At 39.6% G+C, this 12,278-nt stretch overlaps 1 protein-coding gene across 16 annotated transcripts in view; it reads left to right on the forward strand.

The window, feature by feature from the left end:
• The window catches only part of ITSN2 (intersectin 2), a 158,161-nt gene that overhangs the window by 58,779 nt on the left and 87,104 nt on the right, over positions 1-12,278 (forward strand). For all 16 annotated transcript variants that reach the window (XM_015111819.3, XM_077960061.1, XM_015111816.3 and 13 more), the window contains 6 exons: positions 1,457-1,594; positions 2,308-2,393; positions 3,377-3,639; positions 4,723-4,872; positions 8,051-8,191; positions 10,068-10,155. In XM_015111819.3, coding sequence (XP_014967305.2) covers positions 1,457-1,594; positions 2,308-2,393; positions 3,377-3,639; positions 4,723-4,872; positions 8,051-8,191; positions 10,068-10,155 — 866 coding nt within the window. The remainder of the gene's footprint in view (positions 1-1,456; positions 1,595-2,307; positions 2,394-3,376; positions 3,640-4,722; positions 4,873-8,050; positions 8,192-10,067; positions 10,156-12,278) is intronic.

The raw sequence follows: 12,278 nt of genomic DNA on the forward strand, positions 1-12,278 counted from the left end.
GTCCATCAGTGACAGACTGGATTAAGAAAATGTGGCACATATACACCATGGAATACCATGCAGCCATAAAAAAGGATGAGTTTGTGTCCTTTGGACATGGATGCAGCTGGAAACCATCATTCTCAGCAAACTATTGCAAGAACAGAAAACCAAACACCGCATGTTCTCACTCATAGGTGGGAACTGAACAATGAGATCACTTGGACTCGGGAAGGGGAACATCACACACCGGGGCCTATCGTGGGAAGGGGGGAGGGGGAAGGGATTGCATTGGGAGTTATACCTGATGTAAATGACGAGTTGATGGGTGCTGACGAGTTGATGGGTGCAGCACGCCAACATGGCACAAGTATACATATGTAACAAACCTGCACGTTATGCACGTGTACCCTAGAACTTAAAGTATAATTTAAAAAAATAACAATAATTTAAAAAAAGATTAAAAAAAAAATATATATATATAAAAATGCAGTATAGTAAATACATTATCCAGTAGCATATTAATAGGTGTTTATTGTTATTGAGTGTTATGTTCTGTACATAATTGTATATGCTGTACTTTTCTACAGCTGGCAGTGCAGTTTGTTTGTTCACACTAGCATCATCACAAACACATAGGTAATGCATTGCATTATGACAGCTACAATGTCCGCAGGTGATAGGAATTTTTCAACTCCATTATAATCTTATGGGACCACCATTATAAGTGCAGTCCATTGTTCACTGATATGTCATTATGCAGTTCATGACTATATTTTACAAGAAAAACTTGTTTTCTTTGATCTAATCCCTTCTATGGAGAATCAGAGAGTATCTCATTTTTAATATAGGTAAATGTGATTTGGTAGGTGAATTAACCATGGAGTAAGATAAACCACTTTCTCAGAAGGGGTAGGTCTCTTTCTGTTTCAGAGTTTCTTCACTCTCTTTTATGTCATGAAAATCAAGGGTGAAAATTAACTCACTATTGAATGTAAATATGTACATTCAATAGTGAGTTATGTAAATGTATGTATTTACATTTCACTAAAATAAGTGTACCCAGCAGTTTTACCATCATTATCCTTCTTTTAAAAATAAAAAATTGGCCGGGCACGGGTGGCTCACGCCTGTAATCCCAGCACTTTGGGAGGCTGAGGCAGGCGAATCAGAGGTCAGGAGATCGAGACCATCCTGGCTAACATGGTGAAACCCCGTCTCTACTAAAAACACAAAGAATTAGCCGGGTGTGGTGGTGGGCACCTATAGTCCCAGCTACTTGGGAGGCCGAGGCAGGAGAATGGTGTGAACCCGGAAGGCAGAGCTTGCAGTAAGCCGAGACTGCCACTGCACTCCAGCTTGAGCAACAGACCTAGACTCCATCTCAAAAAAATAAAATAAAATAAAAAATTGAACTTTTGAAGCAATATTTTACTCCGAATAGGCTTTATTAAGTTGTTAATTTTATTTTCTTTAGGACTCTGGCTGACATTGATGGTGATGGACAGCTAAAAGCAGAAGAGTTTATTCTTGCAATGCACCTTACTGACATGGCCAAAGCTGGACAGCCATTACCACTGACTTTACCTCCTGAGCTTGTTCCTCCATCTTTCAGGTGAGTGTGCCTGGAGGTCGAGAGCTGTGGTTTTGATAACTTGGCAGATGTGATTTAGAAGAGAGTTAAATATTTGCACTGCCATTTATTTTAGTATTCAATGAGTAATACTGGAAAAGGGTACATGTTAGAAGTAGGTGTGGGCCAGGCATGGCAGCTTATGCCTGTAATCATAACACTTTGGGAGCTGAGGTGGGAGGATCACATGAGGCCAGGAGTTCAGGACGAGCATAGACAACATAGTGAGACCCCGTCTCTACAAAAATAAAAATAATTAGCCAGATGCGCCTGTAGTCTTAGCTACTCTGGAAGCTGGGGCAGGAGGATCACTAGAGCATAGGAATTAGAGGCTACAGTGAATTGTGATTATGCCACAGCACTCTAGCCTGGGCAGCAGAGCAAGACCCTGCCTCAAAAAAAAGAAAAAAAAAAGTGTGTTTTCATCATGTTGTGCATAAGGAAGCTAATGACTAAGGAGATAAAGAAAAATTTGCCCAAGAACAAAAATTAGCTGAACCATGATTTGAATCCAGATTTCTCTGTCTTGAATATCCATATACTGCTACATATTGTAATGACATACCAAAGTGTTTTAAATATCTTTAATACTATATTCCCAATATCAAATTGCTGTAATCACTGGTAGTCTGTGTTATCTAGTCTGAAAATGTCCAGACTGCACGATGCTAACTTTGTTGTTTGATTTTTTTTAGAGGAGGAAAGCAAATTGATTCCATTAATGGAACTCTGCCTTCATATCAGAAAATACAAGAAGAGGAACCTCAGAAGAAATTACCAGGTATCATTGAGTGTCAAAGTTGTATATTTATACTGAATTCTTTTAAATTCTACCTTTACATGTAACTGAATATTTAGAATGTTTATATTTTTAATATTTTATGTGCTATATGAGAAAAAACTTTGATAGATGGGATGTATTTTGATATTGATAAAATTAAGATGGTCAAAATGAAAAGAGTATGAAGAAGAGACAATTATATGTATTTGACAGGATTATAGACATCTGAGTTAAAGTATTTCTCCTACTTTAGCCTGAGTTATTAGAGCAAACTTTGTAATGAAATCTTTACCTTTAAAAACATTTAAATTTTGGTTGAAATAATACATTTGTAGCTGTTTTAATATATTAGGATGCTAATGACATCAAAACAAATGTATAACCACACAGCTTTGATTGTCCTTGAAGAAGAGAAAAAAGTCGAAAAAGTTTTTTTTTTTTCCCTGAGACGGAGTTTCTCTCGTTACCCAGGCTGGAGTGCGCAATCCCGGTTCACTGCAACCTCTGCCTCCCGGGCTCAAGCAATTCTCCAGTCTCAGCCTCCTGAGTAGCTGGGATTTCAGGTGCCCACCACTATGTCTGACTAATTTTTGGTATTTTTAGTAGAGACGGGGTTTCACCATGTTGGCCAGGCTGGTCTTGAACTCCTGACCTTAGGTGATTACCCGCCTTGGCCTCCCAAAGTGTTGGGATCACAGGCGTGAGCCACCACGCCCGGCCAAAAAGTATTTTTATTGGCAAGTTTATAAAAATTATTTCTCTCTTGAATGGATTCAAAGTTAAAAATTTTATTTTCTAAAATTGAATATCCTTGAAGAAAGTAGATATTTTTCCACTTAGATATGAGTTAAAATTATCCTCAGGGGAAGTATTCAAATACTAATAGCACTCAAATGATCACAAGGCGTAAGTATTGTAGAAACTAGATTATAGGTTCTGTAGGCTGTTCATGTGTGCAGATGCTGATGGCATACCCTGTTCAGTTACTTTTGAGGACAAACGGAAAGCCAACTATGAGCGAGGGAACATGGAGCTGGAGAAGCGACGCCAAGCCTTGATGGAGCAGCAACAGAGGGAGGCAGAACGTAAAGCCCAGAAAGAAAAGGAAGAGTGGGAACGAAAACAGAGAGAATTACAAGAACAAGAATGGAAGAAACAACTTGAATTAGAAAAACGCTTGGAGAAGCAACGGGAATTGGAGAGGCAACGAGAGGAAGAAAGGAGAAAAGAGATAGAAAGACGAGAGGTTATTTTTAAATTTTTTATTTCTTAAGAAAATCATTACATTTAATAAGTGACTGTATTTTATTTGATTAAAAAATGCTTATTTTTGAATTTTTGTTTTGCCTTTTGCTCTGCATCATTTCGTTCTCATCCTATACAAATCTGATCCTTCCTTCCCTTGAGGAGGGAAAGAGGCTTCTTGCTTATAAGGAGTTTTCAGAACTGGTAAGTGGTAGAGAAAGCATCCTCTGCATGTGATATCTCAGTGAAAGGAGGATTGACTGCAGAGCTGAGTTGAGTGAGGAGCTAAGGTTAGTTAGCCAGCTGAGCAAGTCATTAGACTAAAGCAAGTTTAAGATCCAGATTAAGAGTCCAAGGAATTGGAGAGGCAGAAAGATGAGAGTGGGGCATTGAAAGTCTCTCTAGAGAGGAATCGAGAGGATGGGCTTACACAGGCCTTTGGGATAGTGTTGCTGGGAAAGAAGGGTCCTTAGGAGGACTGGCTGTGTTTTAAAGGGCCAGGGATGAATCACAGAAAGTTATTGCGCACTGAAATAATATAAATAGAATTTTTTCCCCCAGATACCAGAATAGAGGGGAGATTATTCCTGTTAACATTTATATTTATGAAGTCATTCTGTAACTTATTAAGAGAAAAATGACTGTAACAAAAGGGTGGTCTTCCAACCTGGGCAACATGGTGAAACCCTGTCTCTACAAAAAGTACAAAAATTAGCCAGGCGTGGTGGCATGTGGCTGTAATCCCAGCTACTTCGGGGACTGAGGCAGGAGAATCGCTTGAGCCCAGGCAGTAGATGTTGCAGTGAGCCAAGGTGGTGCCACTGCATTCCAGCCTGGGTGACAGAGCGAGATGCTGTCTGGGGGGAAAAAAAAAAAAGATCTCTTGAAGAAATCAGAAAATATGATAGATGAAGCCACTTTTTTGGAAGTCTTTAGACCCATTAATAAAACTAGATTTGCCTAGCTACCCTTAGCCACTATAGCCACTAAGTGTTAAACTCTGCCTAACTTCTATTGTCTTCCCAGTTTTTGAATCATGCAAAATTTTTAATTTAAAAATTAAGTTTAATTCCTTTTTTTTCAGGCAGCAAAACAGGAACTTGAACGACAACGTCGCTTAGAATGGGAGAGAATTCGGCGACAGGAGCTTCTCAATCAAAAGAATAGAGAACAAGAAGAAATTGTCAGGTTAAACTCTAAAAAGAAGAGTCTGCATCTTGAGTTGGAAGCACTGGTATGGCTGAAGTTTAAGTGAAATCTATCTGAATGATGCCAGAGCTACCTGTTGAAAAATGTAATTGTGGGCCAGGCGCAGTGGCTCACACCTGTAATCCTAGCACTTTGGGAGGCCAAGGCGAGTGGATCAACTGGGGTCAGGAGTTTGAAACCAGCCTGGTCAACATGATGAAACTCCATCTCTACTAAAAAAAAAAAAAAAAGATACAAAAAAATTAGGCGGACATGGGCCAGGCGTGGTGGCTCACTGTAATCCCAACATTTTGGGAGACTGAGGCAGGCAGATCACAAGGTCAGGTGTTCGAGACCAGCCTGATCAATATAGTAAAACCCCGTCTCTACTAAAAATACAAAAATTAGCCAGGAGTGGTGGTGTGTGCCTGTATTCCCAGCTGCTCGGGACACTGAGGCAGAAGGACCACTGGAACCTGGGAGGTGGAGGCTGTGGTGAGCCGAGATCGCGCCACTGCACTCGAGCCTGGGCAACAGAGTGAGACTCCATCTCAAACAAACAAACAAACAAAAATTAGCCAGCTGTGGTGGGTGGTTGCAGGTGCCTGTAATCCTAGCTACTTGGGAGGCTGAGGCAGGAGAATCACTTGAACCCAGGAGGTGGAGGTTGTAGTGAGCCAAGATCACGCCACTGCACTCCAGCCTGGGTGACAGAGTGAGATGCCATCAAAAAAAAAAAAAAAAAAGAAAAATGTAATTGTGTTTTAAAATCTCTCATGAATTAGTTATGTCTTAATGTCATTAGTCACATTTTCATATAAACAAACTGTACAATATGGTTTACTGAGAAAAGGATAATGACTCAGAATGCTGAGAATTATGTTGTAGCGTCAGTTCAGACACTGATGAACCATGTACTCCTGGGCAAGACATTTCCTTTCTCTGTGCCTCACTTTTCCCTTGCATGAAATCAAGAGTTGTGTTAGTTGAGTGATTTTCGGTTTTCAGATTGGTCTCTGTAAGATGGTCTGAGGAGGACCAAGCAGAGGCAGGAGAGGGGAAGCTTGGGCAGCAGAACAGTGATCTCTCCCCAACTCTTTCCACACTTCACAACAGAGAAACTTGACATTTATGTGCTTTATTTTTCTTGGTGTTTCACTCAAGATTTGCTTGGGGAAAAAAAGATTCTACTATTAAAAAGACAACAGATTTGAAACTGCTGACTTAAATGATCTCTTACAATTCCAGTTCTGCAGGATTGTAGTTCTTAGCTAATATTGGCCACTAAGCAGTTTTTACAAATCAGATGTTAGAGGGTCAAGTTGTTAAAAGACTTTGTTTGAAATGCGTGGTGAGAAGATATAAAAGATCTGGCACTATTCTGCCACAACCCTGGAATCCCATGAGCCTACCTTGATCATATAGTAGGGTTTTGCAAAAATGCATACCTAGTCGTGTAGTAGAGCCAGATTTAGATCTTGTGTGATTATAACATTTTATTTGGTTGATGACTTGAATTACATTAAAAATTACTTTTTAAATCATCACAATATCTTTAGTCAGAGATATTCTATGCCTTCAAATGGATAGACATACATACCACAAGTATTAATCATGCCAGAGTACTACAAAACAATTGTAAAAAACTTTTAACTTCTTTGCACTAATATGTATGTATCATCTTGACTATATATAATGGGAAGAGACCTTAAGATTGATTGTTTTTCCCTCAAGAATTGCTGCATCACACGAAGCACAGTAACAGGTGAATGTGCAGAATCTGGAAAGGTCCAGAGAGCCTCTACGTATCCCATGTTGAGGATAAGAATGTGAGCTCCAGCATAGATACACATATTCCTTTCAGTGTATGTATTTCAAATATGAAACATACTCTTCAGTAAAACTTTTCATCAGTGATTTTTAACCAGGGATGTCATTTCCCCTCACTCCACTCTGTTAGTTTGGTAGGGCTGCTGTAATAAAATACGGCAGGCTAGGTGGCTTAAACAACAGAAATTAATTTTTTTTTTTTTTTTTTTTTGAGACTGAGTCTGGCTCTGTCGCCCAGGCTGGAGTGCAGTGGCCGGATCTCAGCTCACTGCAAGCTCCGCCTCCCGGGTTTAGGCCATTCTCCTGCCTCAGCCTCCGGAGTAGCTGGGACCACAGGCGCCCACCACCTCACCCGGCTAGTTTTTTGTATTTTTTAGTAGAGACGGGGTTTCACCGTGTTAGCCAGGATGGTCTCGATCTCCTGACCTTGTGATCTGCCCGTCTCAGCCTCCCAAAGTGCTGGGATTACAGGCTTGAGCCACCGCGCCCGGCACAACAGAAATTAATTTTTTCACAGCTCCTAAGATCTAAGACCAAGGTATCCATAGGCTTAGTTTCTTGCGAGGCCTCTTTTGGTGGCTTGCAGGTGGCCATCGTTCGTTGTGTCCTTATATGGTCTTTTCTCTGAGCGTGTTTATCTCTGATGCCTTTTGTGTTCAGATTTCCACCTCTAATAAGGACACCAGTTAGACTGAATTAGGGTCCACCCGTATGACTTTGTTTAACCTTAATCACCTCTTTAAAGGCCCTGTCTCCAAATATTGTCACATTCTGAGGTACTGAGGCTTGGGACTTTAACATATGAATTTTGGGGGACACAGTTCAGCCCATAACCCCCCATGTCACCCTTCTTCTTAGGTCCTATTGAGAATCTCTGCTGTTTGGTTTGATTTCTTTGCAGAAGAAAAGGAAAAAAGAAGAATATTAGTATAGAACAGAACTTTTGCCAAAACGTTCCTCCTGGGCACTGTTTCATTAGAGGAAATTAGATGGCAATATTTAGGGTAGAAATAGAGGTTCAGAGAAGGTAATGCTGAACATCACATGCAAACATTTATTCCTCCTCATCATTCTTTGAGAGTGTCTCTGATATTAATATTGTTAATTAATATTGTCTAATTAATGCTGAATTCAGAAAAAAATTCAATGTGTTATGTTTCTGCTTTCCCATACTAACATATGGGCTCTTGCACTCTGACAATATGTTTCCCACTAATAACTTGAGTTAACAGACACAACTCTGAAACACATTCCATTTGGTTTTAGGCATTTGTTTCAGGATGAATATGAATGTAACTGACATTTTAAAGTTTAACTAAAAATATTATTCTCCTTGTAGAAACATTTTCTATTAGCATTTTATGTTACTATATATTTATATGATCTTCCTATAGAATGGCAAACATCAGCAGATCTCAGGCAGACTTCAGGATGTCCGACTCAAAAAGCAAACTCAAAAGACCGAGCTGGAAGTTCTGGATAAGCAGTGTGACTTGGAAATTATGGAAATCAAGCAACTTCAACAGGAACTTCAGGTAAGCCCTTCGCTGCTAAATTGTTCTTAAACATGTACAATTAATAGGTCTTCTGGGCTGAGCATGGCTGTAATCCTAGCACTTTGGGAGGCTGAGGCGAGCGGATCCCTTGAGGTCAGGAGTTCGAGACCAGCCTGGTCAACAGGGCGAAATCCCGTCTCTACTAAAAATACAAAAAAATTAGCTGGGTGTGGTGGCGCATGCCTGTAATCCCAGCTACTCCGGAGACTGAGGCAGGAGAATTGCTTGAATCCAGGAGGCACAGGTTGCAGTGAACCAAGATCGCACCACTGTACTCCAGCATGGGTGATAGAGCGAGAATCCATCTCAAAAAACAAAACAGTTCTTCCAATAGAGTTTTGTTTTGGGGGTCAATAACCTTTGAGTCTTTAATAGACCTGTGATCTAAATACACACAATCCTGTATACAATATCGGGAAGTCCATAGACCTACTAAAACTAAAACTCTGCTACACATCTGGTTAAGTTTTGCTTAATATATATACATAAGTGGACATTTACCACTTTGAGTTTTAACTCTTTAACAATGTTTATGCATTCTTAATTCATTACTTTTGCTATAACAAAAGACGTTAGACTGGGTAATTTATGAGCAACAGAAATTTATTACTCATAGTTCTAGAGACTGAGAAGTCCAAGATCAAGGTGTTGGCAGATTCAGTGTGGGATGAGGGCTTGCTGTCTCCTTTAAAACTAATGCCTTCTTGCTGAATCTTCACATGCAGAAAGGGTAAGGCAGTTCCTTCTATTTCTTTTATAAGGACAGTCATCTCATTCATGAGTGTGGAGCCTCCTAAAGCCCTACTTAATAGTACTGCATTGGGAGTTAGGTTCCAACATATGAATGTTGGGGACATACCAACATTCAGACCATGACATACATTAAAATAAGGTTATTGCTACTAATTTCAGGAAATTTTGACTTTAAGTTATTCTTTTAAAAATTATGATGAGAACTTGAATGTGTCCCTTGGGGTCCTGGTAATTCTCTTCTTTACTTGTGCAGTAGGGTCTGGTTCAATAATTACTATTTGCAGAATGGGGCTGGGGAAGCCTTCTGCATCTCTAGAGTTCTCTTATCCAATTTCTCTTACTGCATGAATTGGCAATTAATCAGTCTTTTTGCTTTGTTACAGGAGAGATAAAAGCCAAAAACATTTTCTATCTGATTTAAACCTGCTTTCCTAGTTTTTAGTCCCTCTTTTTTTTTTTTTTTTTTCCTCTGTCACCCAGGCTGGAGTGCAGTGGCATGATCTTAGCTCACTGCAACTTCTGCCTCCCAGCCTCAAGCAATTCTCCTGCCTCAGCCTTCTGAGTAGCTGGGATTACAGGCACCCATCACCACGCCTGGCTGATTTTTGTATTTTTAGTGGAGACGGGGTTTCACCATGTTGATCAGGCTGGTCTTGAACTCCTCAAGTGATCCACCTGCCTTGGCCTCCTAAAGTGCTGAGATTACAGGCATGAGCCACCGCACCCGGCACCTGGCGTTTAGTCCCTCTTTGATATACACATATTCATCCTGGAGTGTCATGGCATGCTTACACACACCATCTAGCTCCGCTCTGCTGTCATTCATCAATAATCTGAAAATTGCAGGCTTCTAGACACCCCATTTACAAAGACTTTCTTCACTGCCTTTTAATTTCAGCCAGTCACTCAAAATTGATTTTGGCTTAAATATTTCTTGGCATAATTTCATTCTAGTTGCTTCTTAAGTTGTAAGCAGTTTACAACTATGTATTTTTTCTAAAGTAAGTTTCAAAGATGAGTAAATCCTGTTTTAAAGTTTTCAGAAAAACTGTTGGACAATATTGTAACATTTTAATCTGGTACTCTTTTTTCTTTTTATAAGGAGTATCAGAATAAGCTTATCTATCTGGTACCTGAGAAGCAATTATTAAATGAAAGAATTAAAAACATGCAGTTCAGTAACACACCTGGTAAGTCTCTAAGGTTTGTCTGATTACTTGTATCCTTTTCTGAATATGTCAGTAACCTTGTTACTTTTTTAAAATTAAAAAAAGTATTCTGTTATAAATAACACTTTTTGCCTGTAAGTTTAAAAATAATGTGAAAAACATTATCCCAGATGTTAGAGCATTTTTAGTGATAAAAAGTAGATAAAAATAAAATAGTAATGATTGTGGTATGACTTCATATCTTGATGATATTTTTATTTATATAATTGAAATATCAAAGAAAGTATTAGACTATAAGATCTAAATTTGGCTCTAACACAAGACTACATGTGCATTTTGAAAAGTCCTGCACTGATTTTAAAGACCTGTTCAGGAGGAGGCTTTACGGTGGGGCCGCACCTGGAATTCTAGGGTGTTAGCATGCAGCAGTCATAGGCTTAAGCAGGATGGTATGCCCTGCCCAGACCCTTTGTATTATCTAACTCTGTGCTTCATACAAAGAATTTTACCATCTGGGCCCTCTGACACCGGTGGAACTAAACATTCCAGGATAATTTATGGGATTGTGACTTTTTTTGTTTTTGCTCAGGTCCCAATGAGAAAACTGAAAAAAATTCTCTGTATTGGATACCATACCAATAAAAGTGTAGCAGAAACAAGGTTTATTTAAAGAAAAGCAAATCTGCAGATGTTGTGTTACAACTGACTAAAGTATCCTAAATGTCACTCATTAAGTCTCTATCATGTCAGTTATTCCATTGTAGGTCTCTTTATTATACTTTTGGCTGTTTACGAAGTTCAGTAAATTGTATCCCCTTCTTTGCCCAAGTTCTGAACAAATTAAGAAATAAGGCAAAGGAACAAGACAAATGAGAGACCAAATCACTATCTCATTATTGATGAAGCTGATTTTAGGCAGCATGGTTTATCTGTGGGTGGTATAGTTGTACCTATAAAACACTGAATTCATGAACAAAGTAGAATGCAGGTTTCCTGTGGGCAGTTAAGTCTCTAGAGAGCGAGGGCTAGGAGGAGTCTAGGCTGTACATTCCTAAGTCCTTATCTTGAGCTCACCATTTAGTGAAAGGAAGGAAAGAAGCTGGGATTGTTGGGCTAGTGCAGGGTCCTTCATGTGGAAGAAGTATCAGAAATAAAGTTCACTCTCGTGAACTATTTTTATTGTGTCTCCCGCCTTCTACTGATGTGGTCTGTCCATGTCCCTGCTCAGACAGTGTTCCTTATACTTGATTCTTTTCTGTTCAAAGTATATCAGCCCCTACCTCACCCCTACACAGGCATTCCAGAGGCAGGGCGAGCCAACCCACCTGATCTGCACAGTGGCAGAAATATATCTTTATTATTGTCATTGTTGTCGTTGTTCCTATTTGAATTGTGAAAAAAATATAGAATATCTCTTATTGAGGACGTGATGGGGCTGTTCTTTCTCTGTGAAATGTAATCCAGTGCAACTGTTACCTATTTATTTAGCCATAGTCCAATTTAAAATAGGAAGCTTTTGTTTGGGATTTGAAAAGTACCCTGTATCCCTTAGATTCCTTTCCCTATAACAGTTGCCATTTAAGATTACCAGCCACGTGCCAAGCACTGTGTCAGTCAGTTTTGATGCATTCTTTCCTTTAATCTTTACAATAACTCTGTGGTATAGTTATTATTCCCATTGTGCAGCTCAGGAAAACTGAGGTTCAGGAGATTAAGTAGTTACCCAGGATGATGCAATCATAGTAGTCAAATTCATGTCTGACTGTAAAGCCCACTGTACTACCATGTTCTTTGTCTTATCTTCCAGTTACCCAACATAGTGTTCATATATATCATCAAATTTGGTATTAAAATATGCATTATTAGTGATATACATTGTTATGAATAAAGAAGAAATATGGGCCAGGTGCAGTGGCTCACACCTGCAATCCTAGCACTTTGGGAGGCCAAGGCAGGAGGATCACAAGGTCAAGAGATCAAGATCATCCTGGCCAACATGGTGATATGCTGTCTCTACTAAAAATACAAAAATTAGCTGGGCATGGTGGTGCACGCCTGTAGTCCCAGCTACTCAGGAGGCTAAGGCAGGAGAATCACTTGAACTTGGGAGGTGGAGGTTGCAGTGAGCTGAGGTCACGCCACTG

This window comes from Macaca mulatta, chromosome 13 (genome assembly GCF_049350105.2).
Source record: "Macaca mulatta isolate MMU2019108-1 chromosome 13, T2T-MMU8v2.0, whole genome shotgun sequence".
Lineage (NCBI taxonomy): Eukaryota > Metazoa > Chordata > Mammalia > Primates > Cercopithecidae > Macaca > Macaca mulatta.